General features: G+C 49.7%; 1 protein-coding gene across 3 annotated transcripts in view; it reads left to right on the forward strand.

The window, feature by feature from the left end:
- The window catches only part of DTX2 (deltex E3 ubiquitin ligase 2), a 32,693-nt gene that overhangs the window by 3,272 nt on the left and 5,970 nt on the right, over positions 1-23,451 (forward strand). For 2 of the 3 annotated variants that reach the window (XM_017743043.1, XM_017743044.1), the window contains exons 3-5: positions 4,381-4,966; positions 13,149-13,207; positions 20,056-20,187. In XM_017743043.1, the coding sequence (XP_017598532.1) occupies positions 4,381-4,966; positions 13,149-13,207; positions 20,056-20,187 (777 nt within the window). The remainder of the gene's footprint in view (positions 1-4,380; positions 4,967-13,148; positions 13,208-20,055; positions 20,188-23,451) is intronic. The other variant, XM_017743045.1, reaches the window with a different exon arrangement.

The raw sequence follows: 23,451 nt of genomic DNA on the forward strand, positions 1-23,451 counted from the left end.
GCCCCATCCATTCAAGATCACTTCCGTAAAAACGGCCTTTTTACGATTCCAACCCTCCTGCTTGAATCCCTTGCTCCCTCTGGAGCTGGAGTGCCAGCTGCTTTACCTTGGCATGCAGCCCTGCTCAAGCTGCTTGTGAGTGCCTGCGGCCCCCGCATGACACCAAAATGCTGCAGCAGAATATTCCCTCCACTTGTGCTGTGCGAGCCTGGCTTGCTTCCTCCCAGGGAGAAAGGGCAGGATGGGCTTAATAGCAGAATTGAGACCTGATTTTCATTCTCCTCTCTTCTGGGGTCACTGGGAGTAGCAGCTCAGAATCTGCTGAGATTACTCCTGCCCTCTTTTGCTCCAGATGTGAGCAGCTGGAGCTTAGAAAAGGGCCAAGGATGGAATGCATGCACTTCATCGCTGGAAAATCCAGGGAGATCCCAAATTACACACCCCAAATGAATGGCTGCTTTGGAAAATTTTCCATCCATCGGGTTCCCCTTTGCTGCTATCTCCCATCACTCCAGGAGACGGTCGAGCATCATCCCAAGCTTTAGAGAGAGGCACGTGTTGGTTTCTTGCCAGTTGAAACAGTAAATGAGCAATATTTGAATCAACTGCCAATTCTGACAGGAAAGGGAAGCGGTTGGAGCAAATGTGAGTGGTCATCACAGCTGCATCCGTGTTTTTATTCTGACCTTAGGCTGAGTTTATCTAGCAGTGTCCTGGGCAAGGTGAGGAGCTGTCTAGGCTGGGTGCCTTGGCAGGTGTGCTCAGCTTGGCCTGTTTAAACATCTGGAAGGCCAGCTGAGGCTGTGGCTTCGAGCAGTACAGCATGGACCACCAGGGCTGGCACCAGCAGCTGTTTCTTCCGTGTTTTTTTCATGCCAAACTTGTGAAGGAGCCTTCCAGCCTCTGGCCCTTTTCAGCCAGTGCTCCAACACGTGGACAGCAGTCCTAAGCTGTCTGGTGAAGGTGAGCAGAGATCCTGTGGGAGGGTGGAACGTGTCCCAGTGTGAGTGGGACATTCTTTTCCACATGCACAGCTGTCTGTCCTTAGAGGGTTTGTATCTCTTTAGACCCTCATGAGAGCTCTCAAAACACCCAGTGAATATTGTCCATTGCAGGGTAGTTTGGAGTAGTTCATCTCTGTGGGACAGTCCAGTTCAATTCTGGAAATGATGTTGGCTGGTATGATCTCATCTTTGCTTGGTCTAGATCTAAGTTTGAGCTGTTCATAACAAAAAGGCTGATTCTGCTCCACAGCTCTCCTGCAGTGTTTCCCATCGATCCAAAGGGATGCTGATCAGAGTGGCCAATGCTGTGAACCTCCCTCCACAAATACCTGTGTGCTCTGCAACGTGACTACTGGAAAAGCTCTCATATCCATTTCCATGGCCCAGTTCTAAGCAAAGCTTTTTCTCTCTGCAAAGCTCTGCCTTAAACGTGAACCTTTCTGAGCAAGCCGCCAGCTGAACTTTGTCATGTGCTGGAGAAAAGAATCTCTGCAGGAAACATCCCCATGAAAAATCTTTAAACAGTGCAAAAAATAGGCTGTTGTATTCTGCTCATTAGCTATTAGACAGATAAATAGGCTCTTCAAAGGAAGCCAGGGAGAATAACAGGAAGCCAGTGTTAACGGGAGCAGCGTCCCCAGCAGCAGGGAATGACAGCTGTGCGGGGGGATCTTGTGGGCAGGATTAGCTGTCGGCTTCAGCTGCTGCTCGAGGCAGATTAGCTGAGAGTGAGTGCAGGGGAGCAGCAGGAGTTGTCCTCTCACCACAGCTGTTTGCCCACCCCGGAGAGGAATGCCAGTTTCCTTGCCAGCCTGGAGGAAGGGGGATGTTTTCCAAGTGCGGGGCCTTGCTCTTGTTGTTCACTCCTAAAACCTCTTTTTGCTGCTGTTTGAGGGTGTTAAAAACACAAGTTGCTTGCAAGTAAGTCCTGCAGTCCTCTTTGTGCTGCTTTTAGCTTCCCACCTGCCAGTGGAGCAGGGGAAGCCTTGCTAATCTCCTGAGATGTGTCCCACTGGACACCTTGCCTAACCTGTGGTAGTCCCCTTTTTCTGGGAGCAGGTTCATCTCTAAATGTAGTGTGTGTCTCACCATCTCATTCCCAGTCCACTTGATGGTGGTCACCTAAAAACAGAGACTAGACAAGAATAAGAGAATAAAAGTAGGTATTTATTTGAAGGGCCTTCAAAGGCACACCCTGGGCAGTCCAAAGCCTCCACCCAAGATGGACCCTGGGTCATGGGTTCTTCACACTTTTATAGGTTTGGTCCATTTGCATATCAGGGTTAATTCTCCAGTTATAACTTCAGTTAATGATGTAATTACCCCGAGTTTGCCCCTCCTCTCAAGGCTTTAGTTTACACATTTTGGGGCCTGAGACAATCGAGGTATCCTTGGAGAGCAAACCTAGAGAGGGTTTGTTATGTCTGACCAGCCTGAGAGAGCAGTAACTAACGGGGCCACACGAAACTTCAGAGTTACACACCAGGCAGTACAGGATTTGAACAATATAAGAGTTAAAACCCAAGGCATCACAGTCTCATCCCTAGTCCTCCTCCTGCTCAGGGGTTCATTCCCGAAGTTATCCACCTTTTGAGGCTGTGGGTTTGTGTTTCTGAAACTTGGCAGGACTTGCGGGATAGGAGCAGTCATTGCTAGAGTTTGCTTTTGGTTTTTTAGTCTGCTTTCCCACTAAGATGTCAGTTCCAGGCTGGGAAGGTCACTTTGGTTCTGCTGATACCTTCTGCCAGAGGAAGGTCTGGTCCCACAGGAATCCTGAGCACCATGGTTGAGCTATTGGGGAGGTTGCTGTGTTTCACTGGCTGCTAGAAGTGTTTTAAGTGTGCTGATGAGATGATGTTTGCTCGCTGGTGTCACTGGAGAGTCCTGCTCTGCAATAAGCAGGATGCTTGGTGCTGCTCTGGAGCCGAAACACAAGCCCTGGCATTCCTTGGTCTGGCACATTCTGCCTTTGAGAGAACCTTAGCCTTTGTGTTATCTCTGGAGCTTTAGCAGTGCTGAGATAAGGACAAACAGCTTCCACAACATCCCAATACTATTGGGTAGAATAACAGCAGCATGATCCTCATGGCAGCATCCAGGCGGGCAGAGCCTGAACGCAGCAGCAGTTGGATTTTGGCAGTGTGGAGTCTCACGAGGGCTGTCCTCCCTCTTTCTTGGGATGTGCACGTTGGGTGTGAAGCTTGCCTGGATTGCCCGTGCACCACAGAGTCACCAGTGGTATCCTAGGGCAGTTCTCCTCAGGCTGTAGGTGTGGATAGTTGGAAACATGCAAATTTTCACCTGGGGTCCTGGAGCATAGTGCCATAACTCATGATCTCTTTAGAGGCTTTATTTTTTTTTTCCTCTTGGTGCTGTTCTTTTAACTCCTCCTGTGTTGTAACAACTCACTGCACCCCAGTTCACCCCCACATTCCTAGATCCCCCGACTTGCTTGCCCCGCAGCTTTTCCTGCTCCTCTTTCTCTGTGTGGAATGCTGCTGAGGGTTTTTCCTGCTGCAAGAACCCATTTTTCAAAGGTTTCAGAGCTTCTGTCCTGTTGGGTGGCTTCCTTCCCTCTCATTAGGCTGCTGCTTTTTTTGAAGTAAGGGATAAAGTACCCAAGAATGAAGTCATCCTGGAAAGCCAGGCTCCAGGGGGTTCGAGCTCCAGCTGTTGCTGTCGAGTTGCCTTGCAAGAGTAGTGTGTCTCCTTCCATTTCTCTCCCTTTGTCTGAACAGCTGCTCACTCCAGTTTTCAAGTTACTTCATTGTCTTCCCCTCTCTAGTCTTGCTCTCTCTCCCAGCAGTCAGGAGCCTGCAGAAGTTTGCCCTTCTCCAAAGTCCTTGCCCCTATGGGATTTCACCCACTCTCCTAAGAACAAAATTGCCCCGACCCTTGTGTAACAAAGTGGGCGTTCAGCCCCTTAAGTGCTCCTACAAAGCACTTCCCGATGGTGTCTTGTCTCTATAGTTACTCTGTTGTCAAGGCTGTGGGAGTTGGTTTTTTTTTAACCAGATCTGTGCCTCAGCCTGATTTTTTTTTTTTCTTTTTACTGTTTTTTCCTTTTAACGTCAGGGAGGCATATGTGATCACTGTGCCTTTGTGCTTGGGTGTGTCTGCGTCTGCATCCTCTCTCCTTCTCTCCTTTCCCACCCTTCCTCCTAGCAGCTTTTGAACCTGCTGCCAGCCCACAATCAGATTTGGCAGAGGGACAGGGATCTCGGAGATGTTGCATTTCTCTAAGCTTCATGAGCAAACCCAGCCTTGTTGAGAAGGCAGCACAGATCTGTGCAGAAACAAATCCCTGGTACAGCATCCCTCTTGGTTCTCTGCTCACTAAATTACTGTGTTTTTTCTCCCCTCCTCTCCCACACAGGGACGATGCGGGCTGTCCGCAGGCACGTCTTCCCAGGGGACTCTGCTGCCGGGCAGGGCGTCATGTGGGAGTGGCAGAACGACGATGGTGGGTGGTCCCCCTATGAGATGAACGTCTGCGTGTTCCTGGAGCAAGCCCATGCCACCAACCACCAGCGAGTCGATCTCGGGCCCTTGGGCTACAACTACGAAGTTGACTTTGTGGCTCAAGTCCAGACCAACAAGACCACGAGGTTCCGCCGCAGCGTTCAGAGGCGTTTGGACGCCCCGTACCCGGTGACAACCTCCACCACACCCCTTCACACAGGGGTGGGATGTTCTTGCCAGCAGTGCTGGCCAAACAGCGGGACTGGTCCCATCACCACACGCTACCGTCACTCCATGACAAACTTTCCCAACTCTTCCACTACTCATCAGGTTCCTGGGAGGACAGCGTCAGTAAGTTCCTCCAGTGTCGGCTTCGTGCCCTATAACAAACCCACTTTGACTGGAGCAAGGTCAACACCAAGACTCAATGCACAGAGCGCCTTGGTTTTGGCTCAGACTGGGAGCCTCAACACAGCACTGGCAGCATCTAATGGAGTCAGGTACAGATCCCAATTCACCTTTAAGTACCATATGTGTGTCCAAGAGATCTGCTGTGCTCAGGTCTGCATCATCCTGGAGCCTCTCTGTCCCAGAGGACTTTACAAGGGTCTTCTCCCTAGGACAGAGAGGTTTGTGCTTGTATATCCAGTACAGTGGATGAAAAGACTTCTCCTCTGCTTTCTACCTCTTTTCTTCCCGTTTGAAACATAGTCCCTGTTTAGCGGTCTCCCTGAACCACAGGGGAATTCACTCAGGTTGAGATTCTGAAGGTTTGAGAAAATTAGTAGCGATCAGTGGTATTTTGGGTTAGGTTAAAAAACAGCTTTGAGGGGGACCGAGTGAAGGAAAAGGGGACTTGTAAACACATTTAATTCAAATTAGGCAGTAGAGTGGAACACTGCTCTTCATTTTAAGCTCTTCCCCTTCAAGGAGGGACCACAGGACTCCTTGCATATGGCTGAAACCTCATGAACTCTGTCAAAATCAGGTGTCCAGGCTATTTTCCAGGCTAAGTGGTGATGCAGAGCAGAGGTGCCACTGGATCCATTTTCACTGTGGCTCTTCTCTGACAGCTGAAACCAGTGTGCACCTCAGCCTGGGGTTTCAGCTCCTATCAGCTAGAGCTGAAGGAGGGCTATATTTGCACCTTACTGTTGGGGGAGGAAGAGCTTCACTTCTCTTCAGGCCTTTTGGTTGCTCCCAGCTCAGTGAAAAGCAGAGGCTTGTGGTCTGAAAGCCCGGCTCCTCTCCATGGCATGGGCTGCTGGGGCAAGCCACAGTTGGTTATCCCACTTTCAGGATCTTAATTCTTCCTGTGCACAAGCCCTTGCTAGCAGAGGTCTGTGTGGCCTGTCTGCGGCAGTGCTGGCACCGAGTGTCTGACCCAGCAGGGGCTGGCTGACTGCTCCCTCTGTTTGTGAGTGGCTGGAAGTGGCAGGGCCTTGCACTCACTTCACTGGGAATAATCCAGCTGTTGAACCCCTGAGAAACTGCAGGGGAACTTGCCAGGGCTGACTTACCTGTCCAAGTAAGTACAGAGATAAGAGATTTAGCAGAGTGTTGGAAACACATTCTGCTAATTGCACAAGGCACAGGAGTTTGAGGTTTGTTTTGAATCTCATTTGTGCTTTAAACAAGACCGTGAATCTTGAGATGTTAGTGTTGTATCAGGACTTTCCCTCTTTGGGGTCATCTGAGTGAAATGACTTCTCACATCCTGTTCTTCTTTCTCACGGTCTTTTTTTGGTGCTTTTTCTCCACCTGGTGATTTTTAGTGTTGCCTTGAGCATCCACAGTGCTTCTCTGTTCCAGTCACCTTCGAGTAGGGCTGAAAATCGGACCTCAGTACTGCCTGCAGGAGCCCCCAGTAAGGCTCTTGCTGTCTCCTGAAGAAGCTGCCAAATTCCCCCTCTTGCAGGAGTTACTGGTGGGTGTGTGGGGCCGCTGGGCTGCCTGGAGCCCCCATCCTTCCCCAAAGGATTTGCAAAGTGATTCAGGGTGGGAAGTTTGAAAAGGAAGAGCCAAATACTGCAGCAGTTGCCCCACAAGCCTGTCTGGAGCCGATCGGGGTCTGGGGTACGTGGTGTGCTACTGGTGGGGGGACTGGCTGTCCTGAAAGGAGGGAGGATGGGAGAGGGTTGCCATGGGCTCCTGACCGTGAACTGAGCCCATGGCCCAGGCAATGCTGACTGGGAGGAGAGGGATGGCCAGGAGGTGCCCAGCAATGCCGTGGCTGGTTGAGGTCGGGCTGTTTGAACCTGTTTTGCAGCTCATCTGTTTGTGTTGTGGAGGAGGTGAGGTGGCTGTTGTCCTGGCAATCATCCCTAGCCAAGCCAGCCTTTCTGGGGGATGCAAAGGGATTGTACAGCTAAATCTGTGCTGGGGACAGCAGGACATGCCACACAGGGCAGGTGGCAGCTCTTTGGATACCTGGGAATGTGTGAGTGCTGTCAGACTTGTGTAAAACCCACATCCCCAGTGAGCCCCACTCCACGGGCTGTCTGTTCCCTTGGGGTGTGATCCTCAGTCCTTTGGGATCAGTTGTCCCAGAGTCGCTCTCCTTTATCCCTGCCAGAACACAGGGGGACAATCTCTGTCTTCCAGCAGTGTGCCGTATGTGGAAGGGACTTTTTCATCCCCAGCTGACAGCTCTGGATGGCTTTTCCCATCACCCCTGGGCTAGGATTGAGTCAGAAATGCCACTGGGTGGGTGTAATTGCTCCTGGCTGGGGTTACAGTCTTGGGCTCATGAAACCCATGTTCCAGCAGAAAATCCTTTAATTTCTGTGAATTAGGGGAAACCTGAGTAGCAAACTCTAACAATGTGTTTCCTTTAATTCCTAAGCCCAGAGCATTCCTGGGTTATTTTATCCTCTAGGTTCCCTGTCTTCCCCCCCTCAGACATAGCATGGTCGTTAGTTCCCCTTCCCTTGCAGTCAATGTCCTGTATCACCCAATAGTCTAACCTTTTTGGCTAATTATCCTGCGTTAATTATCCTGCCAAGGGTTTCTGGCTGTGTTCTCTTAGCTGTGATGTGCAATTCCTGTGTTGAGCCATGCTCAAGAGACCCAAGGGATGGGAGCACTGGACCACGGTGGATCCTCTGGTGTCTGCTAAAGGTTGTGTTGTGTTGTGTTGTGTTCACCCCACAAGCTTTGGCTCCAAAGCAGCCCTGACAGATTTCTTGCTTTTACAAAACTGCTGATCTCCACAAAACTTGCAGAGGTGGCTGAGCTGCAACTGGCAGGGGGGCTCAAAAACTCGTTGGGAGAGACTGAAAGGCAGTGTAGTTGTTTACGCCTAGTTTCTTGAGGAAACACAGCTAAATATGGCAGCACCTCTCTCCTGCAGGGCTGAGAACGAGGTGCAGTTCATCCTGGAAAGCTGCCTGGGTCCCTGTGTGGCTGTGACAGTTATTTCTAGCAGGCAAGCAGGCAGGGATAGCCCCCAGAAGGGGCATGCCCGGGCTGCTGTGCCACTGAGGGTGATTAAATGTATTTCCTGCTTGCTGGAGGGCGGGTGCTGGTGTGAGAGCAGGCGGAGCTTCGGCACTGCCAAATGCACTTTAATTTCCTCCTGCTCTCAAGAGGGTCAAAGCCACTGGAAAACCCAGAGAGGAGTGCCAAGGCTTAACTAGATGCTAATATCCTTGGCTTTGCTGCTAATGAATTACATACAGGTGGGCAAGTTACTTTGCTTCTTGGTGCATTAGTTTCCTCTCGTGGATTAAACACAGTTAATGAATCCAGCCTCTCTCACAGGCAGTGCTGGAATCTGCACATGGAATGTGCCATGGCTAGGGTTGTGTCCTTATCTCAGCACTGTTAACCAGATCTGGGAAGCAGGGCTTAGCTCCCCAGGATCCCAGCCACCTCCTGGCACATCCTTCCCACCCCACATGGGAAAGCATCAATTCCCTAGGGCAAGAGCTCCCCTGTTCCTGCACTGTGCTGTCTAATTACAGAGTAAGACCTCCTGAAGCACAGTAAGGAGTGCCCTGCTTGTAATATGAGCGACTAAAGCTGCAGGAAGCAATCTTCTGAGGGATATTAATTAGTGTCCCAGCCAGGCAAATCCCTACAGTAGCTCTGCAGGCTTCTCTGAGCTTATGTGGCTTTGGCTGCTGGTCTGGACTGTGCCTACAAATAAGGCAGGCAGCTCAGGGGGGCAGGATTTTGTATAAAACCAGAGGGAATGGGGGTCTTGGGAGCTGGAAAAGGATGCTGGCAGAATTGGGGTGTTCCTAAGAAAGGTCTGCTGTTGCACCCCAAAATCCCCCATGGGGAACACATGCTTTGTAGGATCAGGAGGGACCCTAGCCAGGGCCTTTCCTTTTTTCTTTCCACCTTTGTATCCTTCACCTTTGTCTGTAGGCATTCCCATGAGCTCCTTGGGTGGTGAGGAGCTCTCCTGGTGCTGGTTGCACTGTGCCCACTGTGACTTGTCCTGCAGCCCTTTTAGCCAGCGTGGTGCTACCACCAGGTGGGGTCATTAATGTCACCGGACACTCAGGGAGCCCTGGGAAGGGGTTTGGACCTTGAGGTGTTGTGGCAGCACTTAGTGTGAAGCAGGGCTGGATGCTGCCCTGATCTGTGAGGAGAAGTACTGGCTATTCCCCAGAGGGCTACAAAGATGCTGAGATACAGAGATCTGTGGCCATGATACAGAGATCTGTGGCCTGCTGATTGTGTGCAGGGGAGAGGAAGGAAGAAAGGGTTATATCAGGTGGAGAGGATGAGTTCCTACGGGCTTCCCTAATTCTGCTCCTTTAGGATATTGTGTATGTGTGGCTCAGGTGATGGCTCCAACCTGGCCACTCAGTGTTTGAAGTGGCAGCAGCCCTGGATTCCAAGCTGTTGACACATTTACTCGCTGGACTTGTGCTTTGCTGTCTCACTGGTGTTGCAGATTCTTGAAATTCTGGAGAAGCGAGTGGGTTTGCCATGCTGACATATCCGTCTGCCCTGCCTGCTTCCCATAGCAGAGTGCCTGGGAACCAGCGATGGGAAATCTTACCAGGATCTTCTTGCTGAATCTCCAAGGATATTGTCTTGTTTTGCATCCTTTTATTCACAACCTGGTGATCCCTGTTACACTCAGGAACATCCAGCACACAGAGCAGTGGGAGAGCAGGAGCTGCAGTGAACAGCAGGACAAAATTGGGCCAGGAAGGAGGAATCAATACCAGGAAACATTCAGAGAATTCAGGCGTTGACTTTCAGGTGTTGCAAGCACAGCCTGAACACTTGGCCAGGAGTTAAAGGCACTGCCTGGCAAGAAATCTCTGTGGGCAGCAGGAGCAGGTGCCTCGGTGGATCCTTCTCATCTCTCCACACTGCAGTGCTTGCTCTTGCACTGATGCTGCCAAGATCTCCCTTAATCAAAACATCCGTTTTTCTCCTAACGGAGCTGTTCTCAATAAATCAGCAGGACCTCTCCCCAGAAGCCAGCACTGGTATGGTGATGCTGGAATATCTTGAGCTTGTGCTGTTCCATTATTGGATGCACAGCCCATGTTACACTATAATAACAATATCCTTCCCTGTTACCTCATCCCCTTCCCCCCCAAAACCCCACTTCAGACCCAGGGTGGGCTCTGAGTAACATTTCCTCACCTTTTTTGGCACAGCAGTACTTCCTCCCACACACTGTGGCTGCAGACGGGCCCAGGCAGTGTTGTGGTACCTCAGAGCAGTGTGGATTTCCCTTGATTTCATCAGCCTTTGGGCTCTCTGCTGTTGTCACAGACCTCGAGGAGCGTGGCAGCCCTGCTCCCATGCTGCAGAGTGGATGGGGTCAGCACATCCCACAGCACTGTTAGCTGAGATGCTGCTAATGAATGTGTGTATTTAGTGAAATAAGAAGTATTTGGTTTCTCCCATCATCACATCGGTTGGCTCAAAGCCTCCAGCAGCCAAAGCTGACACACTTTGCCTTTACCCCAGGAGTGCAGCTGATCAGTGACTGTTTCCTGGCTCATGGATGGTAATTTATCTGCAGTGCACTCACAGCTTCCCAAACTTGATTGCTTGCAAATGCATCAAGTACTTACCTGTTTCTCTCTGCAGACCTTAAGGGCTCTTCTCACTTCTCTTGTGGTTTAACCCAGCAGATAGTTAATCACCACACAGCCCCTCAGCTCACTTCATCCTCCCCCAGGAGGATGGGGGAGAGAATTGAAAAAAAAGAGGTAAAAATATTGTGTTAAAATAAAGAGAGTTTAACAGGACAGAGAAGGGAAAGAAAGTAATGATGCTGATGATAATTAAAATGTACAAAACAAGTGATGCACTAAGCAATTGCTCACACCCACTGACCAATGCCCAGCCAGTTCCCAAGCAACAGCCCTCAGTAGTTTTCCCCCTGCTTTCTCTTCTGATCATGGCATCCTGTGGTCTGGAATATTCCTTGGGGCACTTGGGGTCAGCTGTCCCAACTGTGTCCCCTCCCAGCTTCTCGTGCCCCCCAGCCTCTGCAGTGGTGGGGTGGGGTGAGGAGCAGAAAAGGCCTCACTTAATGTAAACACTGCTCAGCAACAACTAAAACATCCCTGTGTTATCAGCATTATTCTCATCCTAAATCCAAAACACAGCACTGTACCAGCTACTAGGAAGGAAATTAACTCCATCCCAGCTGAAACCAGGACAACTTCATACAAGTTCTGATTCATGGATGACTTGGATTTGAGCCTTGCAATGAGGAAAGAAGAGTGCAGAACTTCTCTGCCATCTTTTCAAAGCGTGGTTACCTGTGATTACCTTCCCAGGGCAGCTCTGGGTTTGCTTTCTCCAGCCTCAGGTGTAATGACCCCATGCTCCAGCCTTTTGGGAGGATCCCCTGCCCCCACCTCCTTTCCTGGCACAGTGGAAGGTTCAGCTCTGTGCTTTATTTTATTTTTACCTTCCATGGGGAAGTGAAAGCGCCCAAGGTGCTGCTTCATCTCAGGGCATGACAATGAAACACAAACTCTTCATTATCTGTCACATGCAGGGTCACAGGCTCAGTGGTGTCTTCTTGGCTTCTTAGTTGGAGGAGGAAGTGAGGGAATGTCCAATGTCTCTGGTTTTTTGGGAGCAGTTCTCTCAAGTTCCTGGTCCTCAAGTGTCTGCAGCTGGAGAACAAGGAGTCCTGCTCCTTGCCATCCTCTGAAGAGGATTATAGGGGCAGAGATGACGCAAAGGGCTGAGATAAACAAGTCAGGAAGTACCTGAGAAAGAGCTGTGACTAAGAGGGTGAATCGGGAAAGAAAGAGAATCATTAAGACATCTGATTTAGAGCCCTTTGAAATCACGGGGAAGATTTCCCCTGTGTTTGATGGGTTTGAATTGTAGCCACAGCAGTCCGTTGCATCATTTGAAGGCATTGCAAAATTTGGGGAAAGCACAGACTTTGAAAGAGGCAGAAGGGAAACCTCTGTGGTCTGGAGAGCTTTATAAGGGTCTGGGGGTGCTGGTCTCACTTGGCCAGGCTGCCAGAGCTGCATCAAGCCCTTGGTCCTGCCTGGGGCTCTTCAGGGAGTTCAGAGCACGTGTGGGAACCCATTCCAGGAACCCATTCCAAACCGTGGCAGGTAGGAGAGGGGAGAGGTGGGGATGCCTCCCTGTCAGGGGTGGAAGACAGCCATGTGTCACTCAAAAATATTTTCAGCCCTGGTCATTGTTATGGAAATGTGAACAAAGATTTTAGCAAGACTGAAAGGAGGGACCTTTGTGGTACCGTTTTGGGCAAGGCAGCTCTTGCATCCCAGCTGGACAGAAGAAGTTTTCCCCTAAATAGTGGGTGAGATTTGGGCTCTTGACCACCTTAGTCTCTGAATTCCTAAGCAGCTGAACAGGCTTCTGTAATTTTGGAGAGCCCATGGAGATTGTTGTCTGAATGCACCATGTATTAACTGCAGCTGAGGTGCATGAGCCTCATCCATCCCAGGCACATGGGCCACCTGAGACAAAGCCCATGGGTGGCTCCTCTGTGCCAGCATGATGGATTTCAAATGTTCCTGCTCTGCTCGTGTGGATCCAGCTTTCTTTCTCCTCTAGTGACCCCCACATCAGTGTTGATGTTGCTGCTCCCCTTTCCTCCCTAACTCCTGCTGCCAGCTAATGGCATAACCCTGGCTGCCCACATATCCCAAACTCGAAGTACAGCTGCCAGCACTGCCAAAACAAGTAGATGAGGACTCTAAAAGGGATGTTGGGTGTCCAAATTCTCTTGATTTCCAAATAAAAATGGGGGTTAAGCTCTTCTAAGTCTCCTCCAGCTTTTCCTCCCTTGTCCCCACATCCCCCTTGGATGTGTAGTGCAGGTTGGCTGCTCATAGGAAGCTCTGTGGTGGAGTAGCAAGAGCAGGGATGTATCACAGGATCAGAGCAGGGTCCAGCAGGAGGAATGGATGACTCAGGAGGAGATGGGGCTGGAAGCAGCTACATACAGCATAGCCCTAAAGCCCACCTTGCAGGTAAGTTAATCTAGGGGAGAGCTCTGGTAAGGACACAGCTCCTTAAATACAGCTGCTGGACCAGTGGGAGAAGGGTGCATGGGTGAGGGTCCCAGCTGGGGCTCATCTGAGCAATTAATCCCTCTTAATATATCCAGGGCCCTGGGCCTCAAGAGGGAGTAGTGCATTGCATTGCTGAATTGTCTCTGATCCTTGCTGTTAAAGTCATCCTTTTTTCTCTCTCCAGTGCCCAAACCCTGCCTGTCAAGATGTCTAAACCCAGCAGAGTGAACCAAGCCCTGGCAGGTAAGAACCCCCCTGTGCTTTATTTGCTCAATCCTTAGGATGAGGTGAGTGAGAGGTTTGCCTTTCTGTGGCACTTACTTTCCATTTTTGACTTTTGGAAAGAGTCAGAAATGCTGCTGGCAGTTAAGGTTTTAGACCCAAAGACTTTCCAGAAAAGCAAACAGGGCAAATCTGGGGGAGAATAGGATGGACAAGCCTTAATAACTTTTTTTCTCATGCTGAGGCTTCAAAATAAGTGGGATTGTTTGAGGCATGGCTATTCATCATCTTCTGTACATGTGGATGAGCAAGTAGCAAAGGAAGGGGTATGTGAAGCAAGCTCAGTGCTGGCTGCTATTTTCTGCTTTTATAAAGTCAAAGGAGAGAAGTGGTGTGAGATTTTGTGTGGTTTTTAATATGACTTTTTACAATGTGGCTTTATTTAAAAAGCTCAGGTGGTCTTTAGCTTAAAGAGGATTGTGATGCCTTGTGTTGGGAAAGGGGAGAAGTTGAATCAGACATTGTCTCCTGGTGCAGCAGAATGCAGGCTTGCTTGTTATCCAAACCTGTGAACACAGGACTAAATATACTGAGAAGTGTGTCTGGGAGGGATGAAAGTGCCAGTTTTCAGTGCTCCTTTTCAGAGTAGATTTGCCTGTTAAAGTTTTGAAATGGCATTGTCTTGAAAATGACAATTTGTGCTGTCCTCTCCCAGTGGAAGCATTGCTGTGCCAAAACAGTGACTCTGGTATGGTGGTGCTGGGGAATTTGGGTGCTCTGCCCAGAGCAGAGGTCTCTGTACCGGCACCAACTGTGTGCTCAAAACTCTATCATAAGCTGGTAGAGGAGTGGAAAACATCTGATTTCTGGTATTTTCTGGAGTTTTGTGTTTCAGACACTACAAAATGTCTGTTAATCCTCTCCTTCCTCTGGCTCTTGTCCATGCATGGTCTCTTGAGGTTATTAGCTCCAGGGATACCAACCTTTGCTCCTGAGCAAGCAGAGACAGTTACATTCTTGTTTTTCAAGGCAATGGTTCCCACCTTATTCCAGAAAGGGTGTTTGGTCTCTTCTTGAGTGCTAGGTTTTACCCTGTGTAAAAAGGATCCTCAGGATTGATGTTTCCCTTCATCTAATGTTGGCACCATCATGAAAACTGCCTTGCCTGTATCTGTAGCCAAACTGGCACTGCATGAAGACTAACACAGGTGTCCTCTGACAGCATGCAGCCCATCTGTCTCCTCCTTAGCAAATCGCTGTGGAAACGAGGTGTAAAGTCAAGCTCAGACCTTGTCTTGGTGGGTGACCTGAGCAGAACTCCCCTTGCTTATAACAGCTCTGCTTTTCATGCCCTGGCTGTTAGCACTGACTGTGTAATTAGGTACTTAATCACATAAAGGTAAATAAAGCACAGAGCTGAAGAGCTCTGATGAATCCAGGCTGTGTTAACTGTGATCTCATTCTCCATGTACAAGAGGTGGAAGAGGTGAATGTGTGTGGTCTGTTTATGCCTTGTGGTGCCACGTTTAGATGTAAAAGGCTGCAGGAAATCCCAATAGAATAAACCATTAGCCACCATTTAATACAATAAAATGGTTAAATTTGTACTTGGTATCTCTGTTGTTGCAGTCTGGGGGTGTAAAAGAAAAGATAATTACTCATTTTAATACTCTTTACCTCTCCCTGAGGCAGCCAGCAGGAGACACACAGGAATGCAGGGAAGTGCAGAAGCAACTCCTTGGGGTCTCCTTCAGATCGACGCCTTTACAGAACACAGCTTTGGGTGCTGTGCTGCCTTTTGCCAAGTGTCCCACACCTCAGAGGTGCAAGGGAGGAGGGAAATCTGAATTTGAGTCCTCAAAGTCACATAGAAGCAGAGGAAAGATTAATACAAGTTAATTAGGGAGCGGAAGGAAAATAAATCTCTGCGGATATTTCTGGTGAAAAGCAAGCAATGGAGTTCTGGTAAAAAGAAAAAGTTTTGTTGAAATATTAATTGGCTGGGTCTTTAGGGACACCTTCTTCCTCTCTATGCTCTGCTTTCTGGTTTTAGAACCTCTTCTGGGAAGTGGTATTTTGTTCATAATTAAAATCCTGCCGATGGTGTTCAAGTTACTCGTTACTCAGGTGATTCTCTAACACAGGCTGGGCTCCTTTTGTTCCTCCAATCCCCACTGCATGACTGCTTCCTACAACATCAGTGGAGAAGGGTGGGGGACAACGTTGTGAGGGAGAGAGAAGTCTCAGACATAAATGAAGGAGGCTTTATTTTGGAAAATGTGTCCAGCAGTCTCAGAACCCTTGGTCTCTGTCCCCTGGTGCCTCAGCAGCTTTAGCTCTGGTTTGAAGCTGGACAGATACAGCCCCTGAATCTCATGGGTGATGTTGAGAACTGCTGCAGGTGCATCTCTTGGATGCAGAGAGAAGCTGTGGTGGCTAAACAGGAGATGAGGAGTCCTGTGAGTCTGAATTAGAAGCTGGGTTTTGTTTGTGTGATGGGTGCCTGGGGATTTGAGTCAGGGATTTGTAACACTGTCAGCCCCACATCTTCTGAAAGCACCTCTCGGGATCCCAGAAATCATGAAGCTGACTTTAAAACCATGTTTTGTACAAGAAAGTACAATTTTTTTCTTTGCTTTCTGCTGTTTTAATCCTTCATGGTGCATGTGGAACTTGTCTTTTAAGCTTTTTCTTTTCCCCCAAGTATTTGATCAGTACAGTGAAATGCCAAACAGGTCTAAGCAAACTGTTTAACCACAGTGTTGGTGTTGAAGGATCAGCTGGACTAACATTTCTTGGGAATAAGGGAGTTTAGCTGGTGTGCCTTGGGGCTGAGGGGTGGCAAGGTGCTCTTATAAAGGCCCTTCTAATGCTATTGTTTAAGATGAAATCTGAAAAGGAGCTTTTTGTTAAATAAAACCGAGCTTTTCTTGTTTGCATGTTTCCTGGAGCTGGGGCATTTGGGAATGTGCTAACCATACTGATTTTGCTGGTGGATACAATTGTACAAATGCTTTTCTGAGATCTCACATTATCTGAAGGTAAGCTCTGCCCTGTACCAGCCTGAGGTCTGTGCAAATCCAGGCCAGTGACCAGAGCTGGTGGCCAAAGGGGCATGTTGGGCTGGGTGTGAGTGACTGTGTGGCCAACACTCATTACATAATGTCAGGGTGTTTTTCCTGTGCTCAGCTTCTGTACAGGATGTTACAAAAAGTCCCTTATTTACACAGCAGGCTGAAAAAAGTTGGTGGATGTTGTCATAGCTCCAGTGAAAATAATTTTACCCCAAGGAGCCACTAATGTTGTGTTTCTGGCCCAATAAGAGGCTTTGAGCAAGAGAAGAAAGGCAGTTCTGCATGTGGTTATTGCACACATAGAATCAGATCCCAAAGGATTCTTTGCAAGGTTTTCTGTCCCCTTCCTCCTGCAGTCCTTGCAGGGAAGAAACCCAGAGCCCAGTGGAAAGTGTGAACATAGAAAATAGTATTTTTCAAGCTCCTGGACTAGCTAGTGAGCAGCAGGAACTCTCACAGGAACGTCTCCAAAGCAGTCTTAGTCTGGGCAAGCTTGTCATGTTGCAACTTGTATTCAGGTGAGAATTTATCCGGGGCCAGGGCTCCACTTGCTCCTGGCATAACTCCACACATGCCTGGAACAGGTTCTGACTTGAAATTGTTGTGTCCACAGGTCAGAACTGGATGCTCAACCTGCCCACGTGACTTGTGTCTGTATTATTTTGGCACTTTGTAGGAAAACACCCTCTCATCTAAGGCCTGGCTCAGAGGATGTCCCTTCCTGGGGACTCCAGTCACCCAGCTTGTGGGAAGATTGTTAATGCTGAGATTTCCAGTATTGTATTTGAACTTTAAAGGCAGCATAGCATGGCTACTGGGGGTTGACATGAGGCAGCAGAGCATAACACCAGAACCTTTTTGAATGCTCTCTTTACTTGAATCTGCAGAAGATGATTCATTGCATGTAGCTCCAAAGGTAGCAGAAGCTTAAAAACTGGCCAAGAAAAGGTAATTTACCGTTTATACCTTTTCTTGAGCAATTTGAGATTGGAGAACATTGAGTTGGGGTAATTCTCCTGGTCTCATGTTTGCCCTGTGCTGTATGTCTGTGTGGAGTTGCAGGTGGGTTCGCAGCTCAAAAACCAAAAAGTTAATGGAACCAATGGGGTTTTTTGGTTGGTTTTTGATTTTTTTTTTTTTTTGGGGGGGGGTGTTTTGGGGTTTTTTGTTGTGGTTTTGTTTGTTTGGGTTTTTTGTTGTTTTTTTTTGTTTGCTTTGGTGGTTTTTTGGTTTTTTTTTGTGATGATTCATGATGCTGGCAGACAGTTTTGGACACCTTATTCCAGCTACAAGGGGGGCTGCGTTACCGAGTAGCTGAACTCACATGAGGTTCTGTGGCTCCTGCTTTTTGCTTAGTCTGAATTTTGTTGCCCTCTGCTACTGAGAGTCTGAACCCAGTTGTTCAGCCTGTGCTTCTGTTTTCTCTTTTTTCCTGGGTTCTGCATGCTAATGTTAGCAAGACAGTATTGATCTCTTCAGAAGAGCACATTAATTTTGCATTTGCCTATCAGTCAGCTGTGCGTGGGTGGTGATAATCCCTGTTAGTCTTTGGACTCGCTTTTCAAATGTCAGTCTGTGCAATCAGTGCTATTGCACTGCTTAGAAACAGCTTTTTTAGAGGCAAATTTCATGTTCCTTTCCTGCACCAGTTCTAGGAATACTATTGTGCAGCCTCAGTGGGGTCAGGCTGAGATGATTTCCCCAGCTGTGGCAGGAGATCTTCCCCTGTTTCTAAAGAATATTGTTCCTCCAGCCTCTCTAGTCAGAGTGATTGCTGCTGCTCTTCTTGGAGTATCTCTGACTGTTCCCTGCTGGAAGGGGAAAGGACCTGAAAGGTGCAGGGGGCAGCTTTGCTGCTGGGCTTTGGGTCTCTCAGCTGTACTTATTGAAAAAACAAGTAGCTTTTGTTCTGGGGACATTTATGCTCTTCCTTAGGGCTCCCTGGGAGTAGTGGACTGCTGGCTTTGATGGGTTGAGAGCTTGCAATAGGCTTGTGGCCTTTAGTTAGGACTTTAAGGGAGTTATTTTGGTGGTGAAATTTCTGGATCTGATGAGCTCTCCTTGGCTCTGCCTGGTGCTGTCAGGAGGGCAAGGGGTACTAACCCCGTGTTTGTATGCTTTGGAGGTCCTCTGGCTCTGCAGCTCCTGGGAACTGGGAGAACTGTAGATCTCAGATCTAGATCCACTTTGAGGGTGATCCGTGGCTGCCTGGTTACCTGTTCCCCTTTGGAAGTGCATTTCACCATCCATTGGGCAGCCTGGTCTTGTGGTCAGCCCAGCTCTTCCAAAAGTTCTTGGGCAACCCTGGGGAAACTCCTTCCTCTGTCTCTACCCCTCTCCCTGTATTGTGAAACCCCTTCTGTCTGTCTTTTGATCCTTAAGTAGGAAAGTTTTAGTAAAACCATTCTACTTCAGCTGTCAAGAAAGGAGTTGAACAGCTTCTGGAATATTTGTGCTCAGACCTTACGAAAAGGAGGTACAAATTGTGGTCAGCACTGTGTAGGAGTAGTTCTGCTCGTGGGGCACTGACACAGGCTTTGCACAGGGGATTTGTAGTCACAGGACAGAAGTTCTTGACTGATTGCATATTTGAGGCAGAAAATAGTCTTACCACTTACACACAAAGCTGATGCTTCCCATCATAACTCGATTTTCAGTCATGTGTGGGCAAGGTGCCTCATTTTTGTCCTGAACAAGTGTGCTCTAGAATCTTCCTTTCCCCACATGGCCAAGTAGAGGCTTGCAAAAATAAAATGCTTGGAAATCTCTGCTTTGGCCATGCGTTACTGAGCAGGAATATCTGTAGCATTAGGATGTGGTTTGCGTGGTCTGCTCTCAAAGGGGATTTCTGGGGGAATGCTGGCTTTTAGGTTTTCTGCTGTTGGTTTGCAGCTATAAGCATTTTCTCTTATTTCTGGTGCTGACTGTTGCAGGTGGGAAGTTGCTCTTGGGAAAGCAGAAGCAGGTGTTCTCTTGGATTTAAGTGTGAGAGCAGTATGGTACCTTGGAAACGTTACGATTTGTAACCAGCCTGGATTTCCCAGGCAAACATCATCTCGGATCAGCATGATCAGTCCTGTAGCTTTGTGTGTGCCAATTTTACCTTCAGGGAATGGCTGTCCTTTTCAATGATTCATTAGTTTTATCAAACTGCATTCCATGGATTCAGCTGGCTGGGATGGGGGAGGATGAGGATTGCATTGCTGCTGGGGGTATGAGGAAAAACCGGAGTGCCAGGGAGGAGAGGGTGTGGGGTGAGTGGGGAGCTGTGTGGGGCAGCTCTGCCCTGGTGCTTGAAGGCAGCTCAGCTGCACTCTGGGGATTGGTTCAGTGTGACACTGTTGAAATGAGTAGCTTTAGGGGGGAGCAGCTGGGCAGGACCTTTTAGGGGTTATGGGTGATGATCTTCATCCTTCAGGGCTGCTTCCAGGGCTCTGGTGAGCGGGAGAACTCTGCACCACAGCAGACTCAGTGCCTGAGGAGCCCTAAAGCCCAAAGAGGAAGGTCCTATTCACACACTAGCACAGAGGGTCACAGACAAGACACGTGCCCACATTTCCCTCCCTTAATTTGCTGCCCGGGCTCCTCCCTCTGAAAACCTCCAGATCCTCTCCTTGTGCCGACTCCAGCCCTGTTACCTCTCAGACGTTTTATGCCCTCAGAACTAAGGACTTGGGTTTTATTTTATTTTACTTTATTTTCTTTTTATTTTCTTTGAAAGGTTAAAGTTTTTTTTTTAATGAATGTGTTTCCCCGTTGTTTCCTTCCTGCATGTTGACCTCGTACCCACTGTAGGCATGACAGCTATTCTGATGTCAGCCGCCGGACTGCCCGTGCACCTCACCCGTGTGCCGCAAGCTGCCAGCACCCATAAGGCCACTAAAAAACACAGCTCAGTTAAGGAGGGGAGGAAAGTGTCCAAGAAAGGTAGTTCCTGCTCAAACTCTGATGTTTGCTTCCATCTCCTTTTCTTTATCTCTCTGCCCTCCTCTTTTCCTTTTGTTTCCCCCCCACCCTCTTGGCTCTTCTGGTTTGATTGATGATGTTCGTCCCGGTGAGGGGAGAAGCAGGACATGTCTCCCCTGACCAGCAGTGTCTCTGACAGGCTGTAAAATACCATGGTAAAGTAGGTGTGGTCCTGTGGTAGGTCTGCTTGTTTCCACACAAAATTAAAGCTGGAACAGATCTGCTCTCTGCATGTCAGACTCCATCGACTTCCCCTGTGATCCTGCTACACCCTCTTAGGGAGTGTCCACATACCAGGACCTTCTGAGTTGTTGGTGGGACAAGTCAGAGAGCTGAGCGGCCATTACAAAGAACATCAAATCCGTATGTGCTCTGCAGAGAAGATTTGCTTGTGAGCCATGTTTGTTGTGACTGAGTCATGGGATGACAAGGATCTCCCAGATAAGCAGGCTCCTGAGTCATGGAGGGCTTTCAAGGGCGAATTGCAGAGGGTTTGTTCTCTCCACCTGAGTCTGGGGTGGAAGTGAGTGGAGTGGAGTGCTCTCAGGTGGGTGTGCCCTGGCAGGAAGGGATGGATTACCTCAGCTCTCCTGCTGGGCGGAGCCACCTTCAGGGTAGAGCCTTCATTTCACCTCTTCATACCTCACTGGCACCCCTCACCTTTGCAGAGCCTGTGGCTCCCAGTTTAGAGCCTGGATCCCATCCCTGTGTAGCAGGCTGCAGGGGTAGGTGTGAATCCAGCCTGGTGTAGCTGTAGAGGTTGTTTGCCAGCCCTGGCACAGGGATGTCAACCACCACCAAACCTACAGCGTGTCCCCCTTTGGATAAGCCAAGTGGGGACTGGAGATGTTCAACATAGAGATCTTTACCTTTAAGAAAGGGAAAAGCTCAGAGGTGGGGAGGAGGAGATACCTGCCTGTCTGGGGAGTTTGTTGGTACCTTTTTCTCTCTCCTCGGAGTCCATGAAGTCCAAAGCTGTCTGAAGGAGGCAGGAAGGAAAATAGAAATTAAATGAGGAGGGAGGTATTTTGTGGAAATGCATTGTGGAGAGAGCTGTGAGAAGGAGTGAGAGAGCAAATGTGGAGTAGGATGTGTGATGGAGGGGGAGGAGAAAGCAGGGGCGGCAGGAGAAGCAGCGAAGAACAGGAGGAGCAAAGGAAAATGGGAGGTGAAGGAGAAGAGCTGAGCAGAGGTGGGTGGCAGAGGGGCTGGATGAGGATCGTGCTCCATGCAGCCAGCTGGCAGAGTGGTGGGGTTGTGTGGCTCCTGTGCTTCATTCCTGGCACGGGTAGCATCCAAGGGCAGGAATGAGGGCTGGGTGGTGGGAATGCCCTGGAAACAGTGCCAAAAGGGAGCTGTGGCGAGGCCACGCCCTCCCACAGAGGCACTGGCTTGTCCCTGTCACTGGAGGAGCCCAGAACAACGAGGGCCAGGCCTGCACTGGTGTTGGCCACCTGCTGCTGGTTAGTGACATGAAACAGCTGTATTTAGGTCATGGGATGGCCACAGACACAGCTTGGCTGGCTGCTGCCTTCTCTGTAGGATCTGTTGGTCCCAGGCGCTGCTCCGCTCGCAGAATCCAGCTGTCCCTGGCACCGAGGGGGTGTGGGGTGCAAACACCCAGGATGCTGCAAGGGTGGGATGTTAACAGGACAGCAGGATGTGTCTTGTGACTTCTGAACTGGGTGGGGAGAGCAGCAATGCAGGGCATGGAAAGGGGAGTGGGAAGAATGGGACATGGGCTGGGAGGTGAGAGCAGCACACACCGCACCGGGTGTCCATTGGGTGTCCCCTGGCTGTAGCTGTGCACCCCATCAGCATCACTTCTTCCAGTTCCTGCCCCAGGGCAGGCTGTCGCCTCCCTGCCAGCTCTCCAATGCCACCTGCTGGGGCTGGGACACCCGCAGAGGAGCGGAGAGGCAACACCAGTAGGAGGGATGGAATGGGAAAGGGGCATCAAGCATCTCTTTCTCCCATCCAGCATGGCAGGATTTGTCCCAGCTCTCCTCTTCCTGCCCAGGATGTGCTGCAGAGGAGACTGCCACATCAGCCTTTTCCCACACTGACCCATGAGAAGGGGAACATTTCAGTGGTTTAGGTTGTTAAAATCCTCCCTCTTATTTTAAAAAGCGGGATTCCTGTTGGTGGGGGCTGGAATGCCAGTCCTGTGGAGTGCCTCACTCCTGGGATGCAGAGAGTGTTCAGTCCCTTCCAGGAACAAGCTGTGTTCGTACAACACCCCTCAGGGCTTAGGAACACTTTTCTGCAGTGCAGGTGCTGAGCCTGACTTCTGGCCAGTCTTTTCTCTTTCCCGCCACAGACCCTGATGCTGCCAACAGAAATGGGTTTGTTTTGTGCCCTGAATTTCTGCATTGTGTGTTCTTTCCCACATCCTTTTAGGATTTTCCATCATGGAGAGCTTAAGCAAGAGCTCTTCATCCAGGACTAGACCCAGCATTACACTGACCACAACCAGCTGGTGGTGGGTGCAGTGTGCCCCTCCTGAGCCCCTTCTCCCTCCCTCCTGCTGCTGCCAACCCTGGTCCCACACGGGGTGAGGCAGTGCTGGTAGAACTGCAGCTGGCTCGGTGAATAGCTGGGTGTGTTAAACAGAGGCACTAATTAGTCAGGACTCGTTAGCATTGTTGCTGCTCTGGCAGGGATGTCTCTGGCACAGCCAGGTGCTGCAGGGCTTGGGGAAGCCGTAGTCTCTGGGCAGGCTCTGTGCTCTCCGTGCTGGCACAGGGCTTGGCAGCCTCTGCCATCCTGATGGATGGGTGCTGCCTCGGGATGCTGCAGCTGCTGCCTCGTGCCAGCATCGCTGGCTGGGACCTGACTGCTGTCCAGGAGGCAGGAGGGCAAGTGCCTTGTCCTGCTCTCTCACAAGTGCTGCTTGTGCATGGAACTGGCCACCACAGAGCTCCCCAGCCTTTCCAAGGCTCTCCAGGGGACTGCTTGGGTCTGCTGTGTCACTTGTTACCCACTTCCACCTGGTGAGGAGGTTTCCCTGCACATCCATCCTCTCTGGGATGGGCAGTCACTGCAGGTGCTGCAGTGAGGAAGGAGAGGAGCATGCTCATCCTTCCTTGCCATCCACCTGCAGCTGGATCTGCAGACTGTGCCAGTGTTTATGGGATGGGTGGGAGCCCCTCAGAGCTGGGAGATCTTGCTGTTCCCCTGGGGAAACATCTGCTGAGGGAGACAGACTGAAAAAAAAGAGATGCT

The sequence above is a fragment of the Corvus brachyrhynchos genome, unplaced genomic scaffold (assembly GCF_000691975.1).
Source record: "Corvus brachyrhynchos isolate BGI_N302 unplaced genomic scaffold, ASM69197v1 scaffold99, whole genome shotgun sequence".
Lineage (NCBI taxonomy): Eukaryota > Metazoa > Chordata > Aves > Passeriformes > Corvidae > Corvus > Corvus brachyrhynchos.